General features: G+C 39.2%; 1 protein-coding gene across 2 annotated transcripts in view; it reads left to right on the forward strand.

The window, feature by feature from the left end:
• Positions 1-24346, forward strand: part of UNC80 (unc-80 homolog, NALCN channel complex subunit) — a 179774-nt gene that overhangs the window by 11645 nt on the left and 143783 nt on the right. For both annotated transcript variants that reach the window (XM_045198387.3, XM_053919029.2), the window contains exons 7-14: positions 2322-2461; positions 11732-11993; positions 13043-13177; positions 15234-15450; positions 16087-16227; positions 17236-17504; positions 18559-18924; positions 23200-23346. In XM_045198387.3, coding sequence (XP_045054322.2) covers positions 2322-2461; positions 11732-11993; positions 13043-13177; positions 15234-15450; positions 16087-16227; positions 17236-17504; positions 18559-18924; positions 23200-23346 — 1677 coding nt within the window. The remainder of the gene's footprint in view (positions 1-2321; positions 2462-11731; positions 11994-13042; positions 13178-15233; positions 15451-16086; positions 16228-17235; positions 17505-18558; positions 18925-23199; positions 23347-24346) is intronic.

The raw sequence follows: 24346 nt of genomic DNA on the forward strand, positions 1-24346 counted from the left end.
TCATAAGATACAGTCCTTACTTTAAAGAATCTAAAAGTTTAATGAGAAATCAAGACTAATACACATAAAACAGAAGATGCATAATAAAACAGAATAAAATTTAAGGCAAATTTGTCATTCACTATTTGGTTTGAAGAAGAACGAAATGAAGGCAAGAATAGTTCCAAGCTGTTTCCACTAACCGAGCTTGTGTTCATATGGCCTGCCTTCACTTCCAATTCGACATGCATAAAATAAAATCTGCTGGCTTCCATCAAAACTGGATCCTCTTTTCAAATGATGGAGTATTACTGCTAGGAGTATCATCATCCTTTATACCCTCCAAACTGGAAATTTCTAAGTCCCATGATATCCACCATTTACTGAGTAATTGCTAAATACAGAAGCTGTGATTTAAATGCTATATTTTATCTCTCCCAAGATGTGGGTTTATTTTTTTCACTTTTAACATCTTTGAAATCGAGTGTACTTGATGATCTTTAGCTTCTACAATCTCCCTGCTTAGTAGCAGTCTTGATATAGTTGTCATTGTTGTGCAGCATGAATTTGGTCATTTCCAGCATCTGAATTTGAAGAATCAGGGTAAGTGGCTTAGAAGAATATGTCACAGGGAATAATGGAGCACTCTTTTACAAAAATAACACTCTTCACATAGAGAAAGCCGCTCTATGGAAAAACATATATCAATCACTCTGAGTTGAAATTTCTAAATGTAAAAAATGTTAGGAAATTTATTTGGGTAGGAAATTTTATTGCACTTATATTTCCCTTTTGAAATATACATAGGATGGATATATAATCAAAAGCTATGCCCACCTATGTCTGAGATAGCCCTTTAGTAAGTGTAAAATTAAAAGTTTTCACTGATCAGAAGTGTCCTGATTTTTTCCTTACTTTTCTTTTTTTTTTAAATAAAATCTTTGTTTTATTATGGTTATGCTGTTACAGTTGTCCCATTTTTTTTCTCTTTTGCCCCCCCCACCCAGTCCACCTCCCACTTCCATAGTCAATTCCTACACCATTGTCCGTGTCCATGTCCATGTCCATGGCCCCTTCATAGATGCTCTTCGACAAATCCTTTCACCTTCTTTCAATCAGACTCCACCTCCTTTCTTCCTTCTTACAGCTGACAGTCTGTTCTGTGTATCCATGCCTCTGGCTCTATTTTGCTCATTAGCTTATTTTGTTCCTTATATTCCTCTTATAAGAGAGATCATATGATTTTTGTCTTTCACCAACTGGCTTATTTCACTGTTTGTTTTCTTAATTGAACATAAAATAATGGTGTATCATGACTCATCACATCGTAGATACAATGAAATACATAAACATCATATTTCATTCTCCTTAATTCTCTTTATTTATTTTTTTGCTGAGAAATCATACACGTATTTTGTTTTCTTTTTTTGTTTTGTAGCTCGGATGTGCTCTTTAGTCTCTATGCCTGCTTCTATCCTCTAAATCCAGGTCCTTATAACTAGATTGCTGCTTGAACCACCTAGTTGAATTTTCTACCTCTAGCCTCTCCCACTTCACATAAATATCAGTTAATCATTCCTGACTAATATTCCTAATAATGCATCACTTATTAACTCACTGTTCCACCGAGGGTTATTACTGATCTATGCAAGGTGTTATCCTTTTATCATAGCCCTTCTGACTTAGGAACCTATAGTAGATCCACCACCTCAAGGCCAAACTCCTCTCCCTGGTTCTCTGTGCCTTCTGCCACCTGGCATTCTTAAGTGACCCAGATTACCCCTTCCATCAGTTAAGCACTGTGTCCAATATACAGAGCATGCAGTTTTAGCCTCTGACTCTTGGCTCATAATAAAGGTCATCGTATCCAACTGGAAAAACATATATCGCATCCCCACTCTGATAAGTGATGGGAAACCTGAACTTTGCACTCCCTTTTCACATCTGGCTTCTATTTGATTAGCTCTTACCTACCTGTTGCTTGGTTTCAGCCTCATGACTCTCTTTGGTCCACCTCAGTATTGACATATCTTTGATGAATTGCTGATTTGTCACTTTTCTGTGGACACTGGATATGGGGGTGAAAAGGAGCTGAATCAAGGGGAAAATGAAATAAGGTCTATGAAAGTCCTTAGCCTAGTGCTTATCAGAATGATGCCTGTGCTCTCGTGAAGCCTGTTTCCACTCTCTGTTAGATGAAGGCAAAATTCCTTGGTCTGTGACATCATAATTAGCTATGCTGCAATTTTTTAATTAAAAAAAATGATGTATGTAATATAATAGCCGATTCTAGAAGGTATACCTGTAGAAAAAAATTAATCTGCTCTCTCCACCTCCAAAAGGGACTCCAGGTGGTCTGTGAAACATTCCAGTCAGATTCCATCTCGCCCAAGACCACCATTCCAGGCTGCCACCGAGGCAACTCCTTTGATGGAAGTCTGTCCTCCCAAACTTCCCAGGAAAGGGGTCCCTCGCATTCCAGGTACATGATGTTAAGGGCAAAAATGTATCCCCAGTCACTGAAAATTAAAAATGCATTTTCAGTTTCTTGTATAGCCTCTGTTCCTTAGAATGTGTGTGTGCATGCTGTATGTATACTCTTGGTCAGGGTATAATTACATTAATAATTCCAGAAGAGTGTTCAGAATGGCTCTCATTTAAACAAGCTGGAGTGGAGGTGAGAAGACATGTCTGATTTAATGAGATATCCAAATTAGATAATATTTTAAATATTTAAATGCAGAAAGTCAAGTGATCCTATCCATCAAAAGATTATGCTGTGGGGATGTGAAAGGATCTGCTTTAATGTATGAAAACACTGTATACCAGGAGGTCATTGTATTGAAGGGGATGCTCCCAGAGTACTCACAGGGAACTGAAAAGTCTGCTCTTTGTAAACATGTAGATTCTGCCCCTTGTTAGCAGGCGCACATGGTGACTTTGGTTATACATGCTGACATGAGGGAAGCCTGGATTCATGAGGTTTGCCTTTGTACCCGATCGGAAGACCCACCCCGTGGGTGAGAAACCCTGAGACCATTTGTGCGGCCCTGTTTTCAAATGAGGTTACTCTCCAGTGGGTATTATTTTAAAAGGAGGTATTTTAAAAATAGTTTCATTGAGGTATAATTTATATACTATAAAATTTATCCATTGAAGTGTGCAATTTAGTGATTTTTAGCACATTTACAGAATTGTGCAACTTTCACAGTGATCCAATTTTAGAACATTCTACTATCCAAAAATATCCCTTGTGCCCATTTTCAGTTACTTTCATCCCCACACCCCACTTCAGATGATTCCTCAATATACTTTCTGCCTATCTACAGTTACATTTCTGGACATTTCAAATAAATGGAATCATACTGTATATGGTCTTTTGCATCTGGCTTCCTTCATTTAGCATAATATTTGAGAGTTTCACCCACATCATAGCATGGGCAAACACATCATTCCTTTTTATTTCTGAAAAGTAGTCTTTTGTATGGATACATTTGTTTATATATTCATCTGCTGAAAGATATTTAGGTTCTATTGACTTTTTGCCTGTTTTGAATAATGCTGCTATGAACATTCACATACTAGTTTTTAGGTGGCCACATGTTTTCAGTTCTGTTGGGTAGATTCCTAGGAATTTCAGTTCCTATTTCAAATAGTTGACTTTCTCTAGCAACCTATCCATGTCCTAAATTATGTTTTAATGGAACCCTCTTTTCTCTTTGGTACCTCATTAAAGAAAGGAAAGTTTTGGTTATTTCCCCTGATGTCTCCCAATAGGTCTGCAGCTCGGCCCTTATTTAGATCTTGGCTAATTGGATCTCCTAGCATCACTACTGTTCTGACACTTCCTTCCTTGACTTTTCTCACATTACCCTTTATGGTTTTTGTTGTTTGTTTCTTTATTTGTTTGTTTTTCCTTACCTCCCTAACTGACCTTTTCCAGACTTTTTCTTTAGCTTCTCTTCCGTGGCCCTCCTGCATTGTTGGCATTTGCCCCTCCTTCCACACTTTCCCACTGAGTGATCTTATTCACTGCCACAGTTTTAAACACTAGCTGTATGTTGAGGACTCTCCAAACTTTATATTCAATCTAAATTACTCTTTTGATCTCCACACCTATGTAATCAAGAGAGTGATAGACATCTCTTCCTGTACCTCACAGGCACTTCAAATTCAGCCTCTCTAAATTCAAGCGCATTCTTCAATATTCTTTATCTCAGTAGATGGTATCACATTGTCTGGTCTATACATACGGAGGGGTTAATTATTTTGCACATTCTGCACCTTCTTCCATGGGTTATGTGTTTTGCATTTTACTGAAATACATGATTGTTCCCCGTTAAAGGTCTAGATGTGTTGACTCTGCAATATCTCAGGCAAGATGATCCTTTGTCAGGATAAACAAAAGGGGATATGGAGGCCCATTACGCCTCTTTTCCCTGCCCAAATCTACGCATCACTCAAGGTGCAGTTTAAAGGGCACATCCTCTCTGTGGAGCCTTTTATGGCCCTTTCTCCATGTCCCCTTACCACTGTGTTAGAACTTCTAGTTACCACATGCTTGATCCAGCAGTGTATTATATTTAGCTATTATGTGTTAATCTGCCAGACTGGATTATAAACCCCTTGAGAATAGACATCTTATTTTATTTGTTCTGTGCTCTTTACAAAGCCATTTCTTAATGTTAGCATTATTTCCCATCTGGAGGGGCTGAGAATTTTTTAAATCATTAAGTCCTAGCTCATTAGTTTTTAACACATATTTATTTAGTTCATATATTTTCTTTCTCAATTTACAGTAAGCAGCAAGAAGAAATCAGAATTCACCTTCAACATTTTCCCCGGAAACCTCCTTAGCGAGGTCACCTAGTTTGTTAAACATGTTTAAAATTCCACATCACAGCAGGCAGCTTTCCGCCACACCAAACAAGGAACTCCCTCCTCCGGCTTCCAATAGCATGCTTCTCACTTTCCTGAAGCCCTCATCTGTAGCCTCCTCAAAGTTCAGAACTTATCTTAGCAATTTGTGCAAGGCAATTTATGCTTTTATGGTTTGATGCACTTCACAGTCTTTACAGCCTCTGCCTATTGGCTGGTTCCAAAACCATTTCCAAAATTTAAGGTTTTATTTTGGTGCTGCAATCTGTATCAGCTGTCAATTGCTGTATAACAAATTACCCCCAATTTTAGCAGCGTAGAACAAGTGAAATTTATTAACTCACACAGTTTCTGAGGACCACAAACCCAGAAACAGCGTAGCTAAGTGGTTGTGGCTCAGGGTCTTTCAAGACGCTGGCCCTGGCTGAAGTCATCTAAAGGCTTGGCTGGGCTGGAGACTGCTTTCCAGCTCACCTGGGAGCAGAAGCTTCAGTACTTCCCCATTGAGGTCTCTCCATAGGGCTGCTCCTGACACTACTGGCTTTCTCCAAAGCACATTATTCCAGAAAGGAAAGGATGAACCAAGAAAAATGCTTTGGTGTCTTTTATAACCTAATACCAAAGAGACTCGGCATCACTTCTGCTACATTCCGTGGATTGTACCAACCAACCCTGGTAAAGAGCCAGAGGGGACCACATGAAGGTGGGACTACCAATAGGCAAGACCATTGGGGCTTACTTTGGAGGTTGGCTACAACCAAGAATAATGCTAATGTCACCATCATTTTATATATGATGATTATTATGATTCTATCTGTACATCTTCTTCATATCAATCATTGAGTATCCTCATATTCCTCCTTTACTAATGCTGTTCTACACAAATTCCAAAAAGTTTTATTTAAGTGCAAGGAATTTCTCACCTGAAACACTATGCTTCTGTCTGACTCTTAAAAATTATTAAAAACAATATCAGGGTGAAATCTTGCAGTCATAGAATATTCAGGAGCTTATATATCTTACTTCATTTTTCTCAACCATAGTAAGCATTGGAAATTTGCAAATATAAATATAAAGTGATTTCTTTCTTTGATGAAGTTAAGTGTTAATAGCCCCAATCTGATCTGCCTGTAAAGACAGAGTCAGCTATAATACCCAAGGTTTCCTCTTTGTGGCAGAACATTGTTTCTTCCATCCTTGTCACACTTCAACATTTTCATAGGTATGCATTCTTTGACCTACATATGCACACAGTCACCCATAGCACATGTATGTGTGAATTAGATGTAAATTGGTGACCCCTTAGAAGAATGAATTAGGTCATTTCCCTGCCTAACTGCTGTGGCTGGTTGCCATGGAAATGATGCACAAGGTAGACCTTTCAGAAAATGCTAGTGTTAATATATCTTCATTGGAGGAGTTCATGTATTAATCAGAAATGAAAAGAACTATAGTAACAAAGCAATGTAAATATCCTAGGGCTAAAAGCTATCTACTTGTATCAAACAAATCCAATGTATCATCTCTTTTGCCCTGACCTTGACTGAACATAACTCTTCCCTGAACTCTGAGATCAATGAACAGGTAGGTAGGCAGTTTGTTAAAATTAATGTGAGATTTCATCTTTAATTATTGTATGCATAGACTTAATTTCTGCTTCATTAAATACTACATGGGGTCAAGACTGTTTTCCACAGTTCTCTGCCTCAGTAGATTCTGTCCAAAGTACTTTTCTGCCTTGGATGCCTTCTAAAAGCATGTCCAACCCTAAATAATAATAACTTGGTTTCCTGAAGCCACAGTTACTTGGAAAATAGATTAAAACAGTTCTTACCTTTTCCAACAGCCTTCTTTGGTCATAATACATTATTTTTTCTACACATATAAAAAAGTATATGCTAATTATAGCATATGAATTTTTTAAAGGTATATTTCTTTAACAATGAAAATCATCCATGAGGTAATTAGGTATGTATAAACATTAATTTGTTTGCATTTGTACTCTTTATTATTTTTACATATACAATTTAGAATAAAATTTTCATAAAATGTTTAGTTTTTATTCTTTTCTACCAAATAACATATAGAATCAAAGGATATTAGAGTTGGAAAGAACAGTTCCATCATATCATACAATAAACTGTCCCCATAACATCTTTATTCAGTTTTATAAACTTTTCTCTCACATGTTAATTAGATAGATGTTTGATTAACATGATCAAAAATGACTTTTATTGGTTACTTTAGTGAAACATTGACTACATCTGATAATGCTGTCTTAAGTGAAATAAAAATATTTATTGATCATTTTTGTTTTTTATTGACTACTCACCCCAGGATAGCTCATAACTTAAGCCAAATAAACTAGTATTTGAATAACATTTAAGTGGTTATAAATATTTCCTACAGAATGCTCTTTTTAATTCATCGTTGTTTAAATGAAGTCTCTTTAAATAGTAAGCAATGGAAATGTGAATTTACTTAAAATGTTTGACTGTTGAAGTTACAGGCATGTTTTTAGTGTCTGATCACAGCCTTGTACCAATGGAGCCTTGCTGTGGTGGGGTCCATGCCCACCGACTGGTTCCGTCTGTGAGGGAGTAGTTCAATGACTGTGGGACTCAACTGCACAGTTAGGAATTACTTCCACTCAACTAAATTTTGTGTGTAGAGAAAGACATATAGACAGCTGGCACCCCTGGGGCATAACTGTCAACATATTCCAGTTGGGGTTTCCATACAGGAATTGTTGTGGATGTCAGCTTAAAGGTACATGCCCTGACCAGTGCGGCTCAGTTGGTTGGGCATCATCCTAAAAAGCGAAAGGTTGCTGGTTTGATTTCCAGTCAGGGACCTAACTAGGTAGCTGATTTGGTCAGGGTGTAGTCCCAGCTGAAGGCAAAGGTGCGTATGAATGATGTTTCTCTCTTTCTCCCTTCCTTTCCCTCTCTCTAAAAACAAGTAAACAAAATCTTTTTTTAGAAATACAAAGTCATGCATTATATGTTTCTCTAGGACAATTGTTCTCTAATCTTATTAAGAGCATTATTTTAATTTTCATTACCTGGAGATTTGTTTAAAATAAAGACTTATGGGTTCTTTCCCCAGCAATTCTGGTTAGTAAGCCTGTAATCTGCATTTTGAACAGCCTTGGTCCTCCCTGTTGCCCTTGGAATTCTCATGGAAGTAGTCCATTGGCATCTCATTATATGGAACACTGCTCTAGGGATTTGATATACTTTATGGAACTCCCTAATCTAAATTACTAACTAGAAATATCTGGGGACACTGAGGTGCAAGGCAGCAAGTAAAGGGTAAAGACAGCTAGTACGATGGGGGATAAATAGTTCTGTTGAACTACTAATAGCTGCCTTAATCACAGCAGCCTCGTCAAGAAAACAACAGTTTTCACAGGCTCTTATAATAAGTGAGATGACTGTCACACATACTGGAGGAACCTGAAATTACCCAGCAGGTGGCCAGCCAACCTCATACTTTGTGTTTTCTTTGTAAACCCAAGACTATATCGCTTTAAAAAAAATCCTATCCTTCTAGAAAAGGATAGGTTGAGAGGAATCGGTTAGTTGATGCATCTTTTAATTTTATTACATTTATTGGGGTGACATCTGTTAATAAAAGTATACAGGTTTCAGGGATACTATTCTATAATACATCGTCTGGTGTATTGTGTTCACCACCTCAAGTCTCCTTCCTTCACCATTTATCCCCCCTTTACCCTTTTCTATTTGCCCACTTTCCCTCTTGTGATCAAAATACTCTTGTCTGTTTCTATGAGTTTTTTTCTTTGCTTAATCTCTTTACCTTTGTACCGTATGATCTCACTTATATGTGGAATCTAATGAACAAAGTAAACTAACAAACAAAATAGAAACAGACTCACAGATACAGAGAACAAATTGACTGCTCCCATCCTCAAGCTGCTTCTGTTTCCATCATTCTGAAGTTCTTCTCTATTCCATGATTATAAAAACTGGCCAAAATAGTTTTTCAGAACTATTATGGTTTCATATGTTTGCATTTAAATCTTAATCTATCTTGATTTTATTTGGGGAATATAGGCCTAATTAAATTTTTCTGAGGAGTAAGTCAATTAGGACAACATATCTTGACAAATATATCCTTTGCACTAATTTGATGCATAATCTTTTTTACATATTAAATTCTTGTAAATATTTGAATCTTTTGTAGTTCCATATTTTACAGCCTTGTACTCTTGTTTATTCCCAAATCAGTAGTCCATTGGTTAAATATATTGTTGTGAAACACAATATCTGGCAATTTATACTCTTCACACTCTTGTTTAAAGCTTTCTTAATTAAGCTCAAGTTTTTATTCATCCATCCAGTTAAATTTAAGAACAGTCATGTTGATTTTAGAGATAAATGCCTTTGGATTTTTTGTTGGGATTTATGATATTGTAATTTGTAATAAGAAATGTAAAATATATTTAGGCTTTGTGTCATTTCCATAAGAAACTGGCAACGTCTTCTAAAAACCCTTAGAATTTCCTAAGTGCTGAGAGTGAGAAAAAGTGCCTTCTGTTATGTTAATGGAGACCTTTGTAACGTACCTGAGGCTGGGGGTTGGTTTCCAGGAATACCAGCATTGTGACTAGAGGGCTGGGACTTTCAGTCTTTTGCAGGTTTTTCAGGCTTGTGCAGAGTGGAGGAAGGAGAGAAAAAGCAATGCCGCTAGGAGGATACCTAATAAGAAATGTTTGTGTCTGTGGTGTTGATGGGAAGCGGTTGGAAGGGTAATCAAGGGATTTTCTGATGGATTGAAAGTTGCCCCTTAGCTGATGTTCAGAGTATTCTCGCTCCCTGGAGAAGAGATAAACTCCAGCATCGCATCTATGGAAGCTTAGCTGATTATAGAAAGCTTCTCTTCTTCATGTGCCTGCCAACTCAGTTAAATAGTTAGTATTGTAGCACTTTATGTGAGTGAATTTTAACATATATTGTTTGCTACTTGTTAACTAAAATATTCAAGCATGTTAGACTACAAGATATCATTGACATTCAACACCACTGGTACAGAGGCAATTGCCCCTCAACAGGCCAGACAATGGTACTAATGACAGCACTAATGACGGTACTAATGACAGCGCTAATGGCAGTAGAGGCCAGGAAATGCAACATGTACTTTAATAAGGAAGTTGAAAGGCTATGAAAATGATTCACAGGGCGCCCGACCTGGTCTGGGTTTGTGTATTTGAAGTTTTTATTGCAACCCTCAGTGAAAAACACACTTTATTCATGTTAGGCAAAATGATTTCAGGTGTTAACGTGGCAGACGCCATCTTAGGCAGGAAGCCAGTTCACCCTGCGGGGGTGGGCCCCCATCACCTGAAGAGAGTATTCTTCCATAGCTAAGTGGGCCCATTAAATACTGTTTTGCATTACACAACTTTTAACAATCACATAGAACAGTGGCTACAAACAACCTGAGTTAGCACATGCCACTTGGCTGTCCACAGCAAGCCCCATCCCTTTTCGGGTGTGGAGATCTAAGATCTACCATTCTGCTGCCACCCAGGAAGCTGCTTTTATCTGTAAGTCCCCTAATAAACTCTTGATGTTATTCTGCAGTCGGCAGCCTCTTTTTTCCATCTCTCAGATGAAAATGAAATTTTTCCCAAGGACTTAGGATTCATGAAAAAGATGTGAAGGGAAACAGAAGTTTCACTGACCACACAAATCCTTACTCAGTTCGGTGCATTCTGATGATTTTTATTCCAGTTAACATTTTAATAGCAGCCATAGCCTTTGGAATTAACCTCTTGAACCAATAATGGGTTATAATCTTCATTTTTAAAACTATGGGTCTGGGAAGTTTAGGAAAATTTCTTTTATTTGAAGCGGCTGCTTTTTTTTTGCTTAAACTCTTCGTGTGTGGGTAGCACCATTTGCTGGTTGGTAGCAGCATACAACAATTTTACGTTTGTATTATCTAACTTAGGAAGACATTATACTTGGCAGTTAAGTTTGGATTTAAGATTACATGCTGGATCCCAGATGTCCTCAATTTATAGTTTGTATTTATTGTCTATCATTTTCACAGGACCATATGTTCCTCAAGGCAAGAAAGTTAAACTTACTTACCTCCATATCCCCTAAGAGGATGCATTATGCTGAGCAATTACTTAAAACTATTTTGTAGTACACTGAAATTGATGAGTTAAGTAATTAATATGTCACATGTTTACATTGAATAATAGAACTCCAGAACCACTACATCTCAATTTTTTTAATTGGTTTTGCTAAATTGCATAGATATGTAAATTGAGTTTTCAAAATGATTTCATTTTCCTCATAGCATAACTTCTTTTTGTTTAGTACTTGCAATTTCCTTGTCTTTTTAACATAATATCACAATTGAAATTAAAATAGCCCGATGAAGTACACAAATGTCATCCCCATTTCTATTGAGCTAAAAGTCAAACCTGATAGCTCAGTTTAATAAAGAGTCATTGTGATCTGAGCCTCATCTGTGTCTATAGGTCCTCATCATTGTCCACCACCCAGATTATTCACCAACTATATCAATTACTTGCGATTTTTCCCACCCCACCCCAATTCATGATGTTTTAAAAACTCCGTGCCTTTGTAGGCATTATTCCTTCTCACTGAAATGCCACCCACCTGGATAATTTCTATCACTCTCCAATGCCTCTGCTTCCAGGTAGTGTCTAGCAAAAGTGGAATGAGATCAGTCAGGAGGATATTAGAGTGAACCAGTAGAAGACTAAGTGAATGAGTAAATGAACAAATGAGAAAAGCAGAATGATAAGCCATGTGCCACCCCTTGGAATGTAGGACTGCCAGCATAATCATCTTTCTGCCTTTGGAAACAGGGTCTCTCTTGTGATACCTCCATGCCAAAGGTCCCGCTATGCCACCTACTTTGATGTTGCTGTTCTTCGCTGCCTCCTCCAGCCCCACTGGTCTGAGGAAGGCACGCAGTGGTCTCTGATGTACTATCTACAAAGGCTGCGACACATGTTGGAAGAGAAGCCAGAAAAGCCCCCAGAGCCAGATATTCCTCTCCTGCCCAGACCCAGGAGTAGCTCGATGGTGGCGGCAGCTCCCTCGCTGGTGAATACCCACAAAACCCAAGTAAGAGAGACTCCGACCATTGTCATTTGAATCAACAGCTTCGGTCATAACAGATTCTCTTTTTCTTCTGTGCATCCAGCTCTTACTTATTCCAGCACTGACTATTTGGGCAGGGGTTACTGTGCTGTTGTTATCCTTTCCCTGCCATCAATTTACCATTCAAAGGAGTGTTATCTAAATGCCTTTTACACCCACTAATCTAGAGTAAGCCTCTGTTGATCCGGAGTAATGGAAAATTGGGTCTTGGATAATCAAAGCACTGCTTAATAGAGAGTTCTGGCATATAATCTGCTGATTACTGATATCATAAAATGCATGACACTGCAGTTTTACTGAATATGATTTAACCTCTTTTGCATAACTCAGAATTACTTATTGCCTCAATGTCATCATTAGGAATAGGCATTTTTGATATATAGTCTTGCTGTTTATTAAATATGATCGTATATTGATGTGACATCCTCTGAAATCACTTTTTCATAAACTAATGTCCTTATATCAGCTTGAACACTTTTTCTGCCCCTCTTTCTCATCTATGCCACGTGTTGAATATGCAGAGAGAGACAGGAGTAGTGGTGTGTTCCAGTTGTTTGGGTTTACTCATATGTAAATTGACTGTCTGAAAAATGTCTGCATATTCTGAAAGTAAACATGAGCAATGTAATATCAGAGAGTAAAGGAAATATACTCTGTTTTAGTAGTAGTTGATTCTGCCCAAAGTAAATATCTCCTTTGGTGAATCATTGAATGGAAAGCCACATTTTTTAATAAGAGAAAAAGATACCTATCTCATCCTTATTTTCTTAGCTTTCCTAAATCTGGAGCTTCATGGTCTTGCTGTTGAAAACCCCAAACAGAGGTTATAATTAATATAAATTTATCTCATCAGTAGCAGGAGTTGGATTCTGAAAGTCTGGATATATGTCTGGATATAAATATTTCATAGATATCAACACAGCAGGCATATTTCTATTAAAAATAAATAGCATTTATTTGGATATAAAACCCTAAGTCCTTCATCACTAAGTCTACCTTTATTGTCTATTAAGGATCTCACCATGAAGTGTAATGAAGAGGAAAAATCACTGAGTCCTGAGGCCTTTTCCAAGGTTTCGTTGACCAACCTGCGTAGGTCTGCAGTTCCAGATCTTTCTTCAGACCTTGGCATGAACATTTTTAAGAAGGTGAGTAGAGCCACTTATGCTGTTGATATTTTGGTAATAAAATCACTGGGGCCTGAGGTGCTTCTGATCGTGCTGCAGTGTGGGGTGGTAAGGGGACCTCGGGGAACAGAAGTCCGCTCCCAGCTGTAATGCTGGCTGGCAGCATCGCATCTGTGCACCTCGCACAAGTCCCTCTGTGCGCATGTGTGCTGCCCATCCTAAGTGTTGCTGCAAAGCTCAGTGCTGACGGTGTGCTTTCGGCAGTGTGGTGGCGGAGGCAGTTGTGATAGCAATGATGGTAATGCACATTTGTGTGGTTCGTCTCATTTTATCGAGTCCTTGCTGTAAATGATTCTCATTCAATCCTATAAGATCGTTATTTTCCCCATTTTGCACGGAAGAAACCAAGTCTTACTGCAGTTCTCAGAGTGGTGGGATTATCATGGAACATTTATTCCCGAGGTCATCTCTGGTTTAAAGACAATAAAACAACGAAGCTTTGTTAATTAAGTAAAAAAAAAAAAATCTTTATAACAGACCACTAGTTTTACTCCTGCCACAACTTCCCCTTATGACTAAGTCGCAATGTAAGTTTCCACTCAACAAACATTCATTGAACATCCACAAGGAGTTAGAACCCTACAGATGGGAAATTACAGGCGGCGTCTTTAGTGTAAAGGAATAAAAGCATACACTTGGGAGTCAGTTGATCAGGGTTCGAATTCCAGCTCTGCCACTGTCAACTTGTGAGATTCTGGCCAAATGATGATGCATCAGTTTTCTAAATGATGTAAATGGTTTACAAAACCATATATCAGTTTCTTCATCTGTAAAATGTGTTCATATTATACTTACCTCAATAGGTTATGAGGATTAAGTGAGATAATGCATATGAAGTCCTTACTATTACGGGCATTTAGTAAGTACTCTATAAATGTAATTATTGTTCAGAGAGAGAGGGAGAGACCAAGTAGTTTGTGAAAGGTGGAGTCCAAACTCAAAGCGAGGTCATCTAACAGAATATTAGTTCATGTGCCAAAGAATCTACCACTCCATGTCTCCTTTTTTATAACTATATGGAGCTAGTCAAATAGAAAATATGTGCAGAATAAGATATGTATGGTGGCTTCATTTTCTATTTTTCAAAATGATTAATTATGTTGATGAAAAAGACAGACCATATTATTGACTTATGTGTGAGCTCACAGTATTGCTAAGGAAGCAACCATGTCCATCTTCATTGATATGCAGTCATAGGCAATGGTCATAGTTTTCCTAAAAATGTCTGTCATTGTAGGGGAGAGAAGTTTTCAATACGGACAGCGCATGAGTATCTCTGGGCAGCTTTTAAAAACTCGAGTGCCCAGGCCTGATTCCAGAATTGCTGAGGGTTAGGCCCAGACATTAGTATATTTTAAAAGCTTCCTAAACAATTCTAAACTCTTATTTATACTGAATCTTGAACTTGACCAGCAGCAGTAATGGGTTTGTACCAATGCACGCTCTGCATCTTTTTTCAATCTCCTTATGAACAGCAGTACACATTTGAAGTTGTCTGGCAGAAACTATTAATGTCAATCTTAAAAAATGGAACAGAATATACTGGCTTGTCCAAATGGGATTCTGACTCAGGGATTCCGTGCTCTAACTCTGAGGTTTTCCAATTTTACCGTGCATCAGAATCACCAATGAGGTTTATTAAACATATATCGCTAAGCCCCACCTTCTGAGTCTCTGATCCAGTTTGTCTGGGTTGAACCTGAAAATCTGCATTTCTAACAATTTCCCAGATGACCCTGATGCGGCTGGTCCAAGGACCACACGTAGAGAACCATTCCTCTAATCCGACCCAGCAATGAGACCCGGGGGACATGTTACCTTTTGCTTTATTTCTTGCACTCTTTAAACACATTGTGGAGATTTCTCCCACCTCTATTTTATGACACTCAGTGACTTTCTGGGTCTCCTTTTCCTAGAACATTTCCTGTATTTTAGGGCAGGTCATGGAGCCCTTTGGGACGCAAACTAGAACCTCTCCTTTGCCCTGTGCCTTCCCCTTCCCTTTTCACCATCATAGTTCAAGAGCCGCAAAGAAGACCGAGAGAGGAAAGGCTCCATCCCGTTGCACCACACGGGGAAGAGGCGGCCGCGGAGAATGGGAGTACCGTTCCTGCTGCACGAGGACCACCTGGACGTGTCCCCCACCCGCAGCACATTCTCCTTCGGAAGTTTCTCTGGGCTCGGAGAAGACAGGCGAGGCATTGAAAAAGCAGGCTGGCAAACCACCATTTTAGGTGACCGCAAGGAACTTCCAAAGTAGGGCAGAGCTTGCCTGACCTGGTTAGGAATCGGTATCTAGGACTCCCAGGCAAATCTGGATCTTCCTTGACTAGTTTAGGCAAGAAATTTGGGCCCAAACATGTGATTCTCAGTATAAAATGGTGCTGTGTCTTCACAGCCAAAGAAAATGCAGAAAATTAATTATTGAAGACTTCTTATATAATGAGACAGGTAATGGCCCTATGCCTTGCCTTAGAGGGTCATGTGCGTGAGCTTTCATTGTGAATCCAAAGACACAATTTATTTAACTTGAATGCTAAAAAAGAAAGAGTAATGAAATATTTTTTCTTTCGTTCTGGATGACATATTAAGGAAGGCCATCTTAAATTTAAGAGCTGACAGCTAGCCGGGGCCCAGCAGACGGTTTCTGACATTTGGCTTAGATTGGGGCTGACCTTGTCACAAGCAGCTACATCCATCATCTTGACCCTGAGTATTCCCAAGGCGAGGTCAAGCCCTGCTATTTGGCTGTACCTCAGAAGCTCCCGAATACGCCCTCTCACTCCTCTTCCCTCAAAAGACAAAACCGGGACCTAGCAGCTTGCAGATTTTAACCCCGCCCCTCCTTGTGGTGCTGTCGTCCGTATCAGGGAAATTTACCCGGCGGGGCAGTTCCGACGCGGCCACCGAGATGGAGAGCCTGAGCGCCCGGCACTCCCACTCGCACCACACCCTGGTGAGTGACCTGCCGGATCACTCCAACAGCCACGGGGAAAACACCGTCAAGGAAGGTGGGTCGGAGGCGGCGCCGGCAGGCGGGAGTTCAGGTTCCTTTTCCTGTTCCTGTTTTTAATCCATGTTCCACTCTCATTGTCATCGGACTCCTTGTGCTTTCTGAACACATGCATTCATGTGCCTGGCTATTGCTTGGTAATTGCCTTGTGGGCCATGCTTAGAATTTCCTTAGCAGCAAGGGCTATTGGACAGCACTGTATGGAGCCCATTATGTCCCAGAGGAAACGCAAGAGCAAGGCATTCATCGTTTTCAAAGATCGTAGACCCGCAGGGCTAGAGGAGACTGGGAGGATAGCTAGATTCAGGACTTCATTCCCCTCTGTCATGTCCCTCTGAAGGGTTTGTCCACCTTCAGCGGGAGGGAAGTCACTGCCTTCTAAAGTCACAATTCCTTTTTCAGACAGCTTCCACTTCAGATAAATGCATTCTGTGCTTTATGTGAGCAAACATGTGTCTCTTGGTGAAATCCGAGATGGGTTCTTAATCTGTGCTCTTAACCTGTGAGCATAAATTAGTCCCTCTTTTCCCTGGCCTGTATTCCAAGTATTTGATGACATCTATTAGTGACATCACAGATTTATGCCCATTACTCTAGAGAAAAGGAGAAAGAAGAATACTTGTCGTTGCTTAACTATACTAGGGAAAACCAAATACTTAAGCAGCCGCAGACTCGCAGGGAAATACTTCAACTAGTTTAACTATATTAATAAGGTATGTCGTCTAACAGTGGGTAAAACCCACCTATTAGACATAAATTAAATTATAGCCTGGGTCTTAAGGAAGCCAGCTGGAATTCACATTTCCCTATAACCTTCATTATTTATCATGGCCATAACACCTACCACAGTTCTATGGGAATTGAGAATAGCTCTGAGACTATAAGTCAAATAATCTGTAAAGCTACAGCTGTGATTGTGGTCACATTTTAAACAATAGTATCAGTATCTAATGTGATGTTTCCAGTTAATATGGAGAAAACTAAGACACTGCTTTCCTTTTACTAGTGAGATCCCAGATCTCCACCATCACCGTTGCAACCTTCAATACCACACTGGCGTCATTCAACGTCGGCTACGCAGACTTTTTCAATGAGCATATGAGGAAGCTCTGCAACCAGGTGCCTATCCCAGAGATGCCACACGAACCCCTGGCCTGCGCGAACCTGCCTCGAAGCCTCACGGACTCCTGCATAAACTACAGCTACTTGGAGGACACAGACCACATTGACGGGACCAATAACTTTGTTCACAAAAACGGCACGCTCGATCTTTCTGTAAGGGGCGAGAGGTTTTCTTCCCGAAGCTGGAGAGATACTGGCTCTTTGGTTCAGTTTGTACTGTGTCGTGTGAAGTGAGCATATCAATGGTTAGAGATATTGGGCCTTAAAATGAAAAAGCCACCCACTTAAAAAATTTCACAAATGTGTTAACCTTCTTAGATATACCTTTCCCTTTTTTTTTTTTTTTGAGCATTACATTAGATTTGAATATTTTTAATTCACAAACATTAGTGAATCCTGGACACACATATATAAATACACATAAATTTGAGTATTTTTGCTAAATCCCCTTTTTCTAGAATGAGAGTAAAAAAAATTCTCAGTTTATTTTCTTTTGTTATAAAAACAACATGACTATAAACCTCCTGTGTAGCAAGGGGAAATGAACAGAAGTCCAATAAAACAATTAAACTTGCATTCTCAGTGATACTTGTCTTGATTATGGTTGTTAGCAAATGAAAGGGTTGTTATATTTTGCAATTATATTTCACAAAATTTTTTATTTCACATTAGGGAATCTGGCTCAGCAAGTAAGTTAAAATATTAAAATAAAGAGGACTTAATTTAAAAATGCAAATATTTTATATTTAACATTGAAAGGTAAATAATGATATAATTGTGAATGTGCAAAAGGAAGTCACTTTTTCTTTATCCATTATTGAAGAGAGTAAAATGCAGAGGATCAAAATACTTTGATTTAAAAAGCAACTGAACATGTTTCTAATTGGCCAAATAGTTACCCTCCCATTAATTTATTATGTTTCACTATCCCCATTAACTGACTATAGCACGGGGAGTTTGGGGATAGTTAAATGAGATAATACACATACACATTTTTAATTCTTTGGGTGTTTTATATTCTATATTAAGCACACAAACAAGGTCCCAAACTAACTTACATAGAAACATCTGAAAATTATCTGAATTATTTATACTCAAGTTCATAGAACATCCTAAAGAAAATCGATTGGACAGAATAAATGATCTATGTAGGAAGAGATAATCTAAGTTACTTAATTGCCTTCTGTTTATTTTTGTCTTCTCCCAGGTGGTTCTGAAGGCTGTTTATCTTGTCCTTAACCATGACATCAGTTCTCGCATCTGTGATGTGGCACTAAACATTGTTGAATGCTTGCTTCAACTTGGCGTGGTGCCCTGTGTAGAAAAGAACAGAAAGAAGAGTGAAAACAAGGAAAATGAGTCTGTGGAAAAAAGACCAAGTGAGGGAACTTTCCAGTTCAAAGGAGTGTCCGGAAGTTCTTGTGGATTTGGGGGCCCTTCAGTTAGTGGAGCCGGAGATGGTGGAGGAGAAGAAGGAGGAGGTGGAGATGGAGGAGGTGGAGGAGGTGATGGAGGAGGAGGTGGAGGAGGTGGAGGCGGCCCTTATGAGAAGAATGATAAGAACCAAGAAAAGGTATGGCTGAAAACTACCTTCTGTGTCCTCACGAATGTTGCCCCTAATTCCTTTCCAATGCGTGCTTCTCAGCAATTTGTTGACTCAGAACAACAGCTAGTCAATAGAGCAAGAAACTGGTGAGTCTAGAAATGTCTTCATTAGGTCTTTAGCAGGCATTAGTGTGAAGAAATGAAACTGTATTCTAAATTCAAAGACCGTTGCCATCCAAGCAACGTTAGGCCTAATTCCCTGGTCACGCTATTTCTGCAGGAGAACAGCTCAGATACATTACATTGCCATAATTCTCAGTCTGTCACCAAGGTTAGCCTCTTTCTCAAGACTTTCAGGGTCTGACCTGGTGTTCATTGAGTGGTGTTCCAGTCTTCTCTGGCTGCCATAAAAATATCATAGATTGGGTGACTTAAGCAACATAAATTTGTTTCTCACAATTCTGGAGGCTGGGAAGTCCAAGGTCAAGGTGCAAAGTAAGTATGCTTCATTCTGAGGCCTCTCCTCTTGGTTTGTAGGTGGCCGCCATCTTGCTGTATGCTCACATGTCCTCTTTTCTCTTCATGCACAGAGAGACTGCAAGCTTTTGTTTTTCTTCTTATTATGACACTAATCCCATTGGACCAGGGCCCCACTCTCATTACCTCATCTAACCCTAATTACTTCCCAAAGGCCACATCTCCAAATCCTGTTACACTGGGTTAGGGCTTCAACATCTGAATTTGGGGGAGATAATCAACATTTAGTTCATACCATGCAGTTTTATTTTTCCTCAAGATAGAATCTTTCTCTTCATATAGTGAATGCATTTGGGGGGGCCGTCAACTTCAATCAGGGTTAAGGAGAAAGAAGGGGAAAACTTTTGCTGGGTTAGTTGGCATTTTTATTGGTGTTAGTTTGGAAGACTAGCCTTGTTTTCTCATGTCTCAATCATCACATTCCAGTGTCTTTAGCTTTCTTATTATTGATTGTTCTTTCATTTGATTCCCTTTGCCCTTAAACACTTGGTTTATGATCTCTTACTTAACATCAAAAATTAGTTTTCTCCTTTAATTTGGCTTGTATAAAAGAATTACCACAGCTTAAATTCACGTAACATACTGATGTCAATTTGGGGTTTTGGTGAAAAATGCTGTTAAGAAATTGAAATCAACAACAGATTTGAAGCTCTAATAGGTGACATATTAGATCAAGTGTTTATAAGTGTAAGATTACACTGTGCAGAGTTCTACCATCTGCACATTATCTAATCTATGAATCGTCAATTGTTTTCTTACAGGTTATCAGGTGTTTACACCCGAATAGGTGTTACAGTGCTCCTTTGTCTTTTATAGTGTTTTCCCCATCCCTTTCAGTCCCACTGGACAGGCGATTGGCGTGCATTTATTCTCTGCGTTTCTTCATCGCGTTGTCTACTCCTGTCTTCCTCACACGCTTCTGCCCTCATATTCTCGGGTTCCTGAGCTTTTCCTTCAGGATTCCCTCCTGGTATAATCACATATATGTTGTTTTCCAGTTCAAATTGTATCTTCTGATACTTAAGAGTCCAAACTTCTTAGCTCCTCATACATCACTGGTGACAATCCGAGGATCCTCAGATTTCATTTCAGATGAAAGTCCCCTAAATGATGGCACAGATCACAAGGGATTTTATCTGGGACCCTAAAATCGAAGGGATCTTTCGGTCAGCAATTATGTAAGAATTAGCAGCCAAACACAATCTCTAAGGACCAACTTTATAAACACAGCAAACAGTGAGATTGTTACTAAAGTATCATTTTTTACCTGTCTATCTAGGCTGGCCACTACACGAGATGATAGATGGCAGTATGTCCATTATAATTTTCAAGAGGAAAAACGAGAAAGAGACTTGAGAAATTTTGACAAGCATTTATCAGTAAAATGTAGATATTCCAATTAAATTGATGAGTGCTTTGCTGTGTATCCTAAGAATATCTGAGGTCCATTATTAGTATTATGTTTTTGTTTTTATATCTACTTTTTACCCAATTAGTATTTCTGTCTAATTTCTATTGAAGAGCTGCAAGTCTCTTGCCTATTGAAAAATCTAGATATTATACTAGATACTTGATAATATGTGTTATTTTGACCAAAGTTATCACTTTGGGTTAGTATAAGAATTTTTAAATCATATTATGTGGTCAAAAACAGCCACCAAGGTATGTGTTTTATAGTTCGTTCTACAAAACAGTATTCTTTGTAGTACAAAGAATTTATGAAATAAAACCTGACTGTAGGTCAGGTCCATTGTATTTGTGATTCACACAGTTCTGATTTTTCCCAAACCCATCTGTTATTTTCAGTAAAATCAGAGACTTTATCTAATTTCTCAACTGGGTAAATACCAGAAGCATGGGGAATCGATTAACTCAGAAAGAAGATCTGATTTCTATGTTTGCCACTGATGGGTGGGAGAGCTTGAAATGCTATTTAATATCTGTCCTGATCTTGGCCTGTAGCTGGATACATCTTTCTGAATGTCACCTGTGAGAGAAACCTACAACCCAAGGTCATAGGAAAGTCTAACGAAATACAAACCTGAGTAGATATTTACAAAGAGCTTTGCGGCTAGGGTTTTATTTTAAAGAACATATAGTAATTCTAAAATGTATGTTAATCCGTCCTCCAAATAAACCCTCATCCAAGGTGACCTTTTCTGAGCGCTGCGTCTGGCTGCGAGCATGTGCACGACAGAGAGGCTCCGCTCGGGGTTGGTTAGTCAGGACTGCCATCCAGTCCAAGCTTTGCTCACTGAGCTGTTCACACAGAGGCTGCATCCACTAAGAGGGCTCACCCATCCCCGATCCATGCGCCCAGAGGAGTACTTTTCTAACTTGCACAAAGTTATTGTGCAAATTAACAGACTGCTTCCAGAACGACAGCATAACCTTGGGTGGGCAGCTCTCTTTAGCTAAGGGCCGTGCCTGGAGAGGAACTCACCTCAGAGCTGGGAGCTATCAACGCTGCCAGCAGCTCAGAGAATGCCTGCGTCAGTCCTAAAAGGGGCATTTCTGGGGTCCAGCACCATATCCACTCCATCAGCCTGCAGATTAGAAAAGTAGGGTCAACTACATAACATTAGGGAGGACAGGGTCTACCATATTCTGACACATGCAGCCTAGGTAACCCCCAACCCTTTCATACCCTACCCACATTGGAGTGTGCGTGTGGCCCCAAAGTTTATGTATAAATCCGATTATATGGGTATGGAAGAGCCCTTCACAATTTAAAAGGAAATTCTTATCTATTATTTAATTTGTTCTGCATAGACAGCCAATGAAGAAAGAAGGGAAGCTATTAGGATACTCAATTCACAGGCCAGGAAACTAAAGCACAAAGAGATGAGTTGATTTATCGAACATGATGTGCAGTTAGGGAACAGGAGACAGAATCTCAAGTCCGTGGTGTATGTGCTAACGGCAGACGGTAGCTAGAAGGACTGAGGAAGATAGAAGCCTCCGGAAGGTAATGGCACTCCCTCGCTGGGATCTGCATCATTCCCTAGCAACGGCTTCTTTATGCTTCTTCGGAAATAAAGCAAGGAGACTCATTTTTGTGGAAGCTGTGTTGTGGAAGCTTTCTCTTGCCCCATTTAATCCATTAACAATAAGGATTAAATGGAGCAAGAGAAAGGATGGTGGTGATTCTCGTAATTCATGCAGGAAGGCTTCCTATTTAGCTTCAAAGGAAAAATCAAGATGCATATTTACTAATTTCTTAATATTTTCAGTTTCCCTGTGCATATATATTATAATGTAGTGAAAGTATAAAATTAGAAGAATTCTTTTAAAATGTCAGGATTGGTCATGTGATTTCTAAGGTCCAAACAGATCACCACCAGAAATTTAGCAATAATTCTTGCCTGGGGTACTATCAGAAGCCTACTAATGATGGGAGCCTCTGGGAAAACATATTTGCCTTCATTACTGGGAGTCCCCACTGTCTCTCTCTAACAGTTTTTCTGATAGTCTGTCAAGGATACAAAAGCATATTTTTTAATAAAGAAGTCTCCATTTAAATCCTTTAGCCCTAGAGGACATACAAAATGCATAGATACTGTTCTTTCTTTTAAATAAATCATGTCCTAAGTTTTAGAAAAATTAGCTTGCTTGATGAGCCCTTGATGATTCTATTTCCCAAACTGCAGGTGCTCACTGTAAAACAAATTAACGTGGTTTATTCATAAAATAAAATCTTAGTAGTAAAAGGACCTTAGTGACTAAGTAAACAGACTTCTCCTTCTTCCTTGTTCGTGGCTGCTAGGAAGAAAGTACGCCAGTTAGCAACCACAGGCTTGCTCTCACCATGCTTATCAAGATAGTGAAGTCTTTGGGATGTGCCTATGGTTGCGGAGAAGGACACCGAGGGCTCTCTGGAGATCGCCTGAGACACCAGGTATTCCGAGAGAATGTAAGAGAATTAAAGTAGATTCCATTTCCTCTCCCTCATCCCTCCAATTTAAGAATGAGTCCTTTGACAGTGAGGGTCAGTGTTCCCTTGAAAAATATTGAATTTTGTTTGGGTAATTAATGCTGTCTTGAGGTGGGAGGATTCCCACAAGGTACCTCAAGACATCTAAAACCCAGGCCCAGGAAAGTGTAATTGGGAAAACATTTCTGTCTCCTGCCGAGGGCAGGCCAACTCCCAGTTGGTGAAAGGGTGTGTAATTGGAATATGTGAATTGTGGTTTGAAAGAACCTTGCAATGATGAATACATTTAGAAAGCTTCCAAGGGTCTGTGACAAATGACCTTTTAATCACCTTCCTGGGTACTAGAAAAGCATATTTTATATTAAAGAAAGGAGTCAACGTTTAGGACTCAATTTGTTGTTGTTATGTAGATATGGAAAATGGCCCTTATTGGGACAAAACAGGACTGTAAAAGTAGCCAGTCTTGTTCTGGCTGCTTTGTTTGAGAATGAACCTTGACCCCTAACTGTTTGAGGTCATGTGCCTTGGAACTGTGTGAAACTTGAAACTCTGCACTTGGGCTTGCAAAGCCTAATTCTGTGATGGAACGTGGCCTCAGGCCCACTCGTTTTCACTTGCCTCCGTGGATTGTTGCTTTTCCCTTCAGGCCGGAGCAGCAACCCGTCTGCACACCAAGTCTGAGAGGGGACTGTGGTCTCCTACGCACATGTGAATGGAAGTACTAAGAAAAAATTTGCCTAAAAATAAGGGTTTGTTGCAAATTTGAGTCTAGGAAGCCATTTGGCATATCTTGGCAGAGTTTTGGGATCATTTCAAAATCTAACACCAGCCTGTTTTTTTCTCGGTGTTAGGTTTTGTTGTGAAGTGTTCACATAGTATTTCTAGCATGCTGTGTTTCTTTGTTCATCCTTCATCTACCTGTGTATCCATCTATGCATAGTGTTTCTTTCATATTCAATTTTGTTGTATCTATTAGCTT

This window comes from Desmodus rotundus, chromosome 2 (genome assembly GCF_022682495.2).
Source record: "Desmodus rotundus isolate HL8 chromosome 2, HLdesRot8A.1, whole genome shotgun sequence".
Lineage (NCBI taxonomy): Eukaryota > Metazoa > Chordata > Mammalia > Chiroptera > Phyllostomidae > Desmodus > Desmodus rotundus.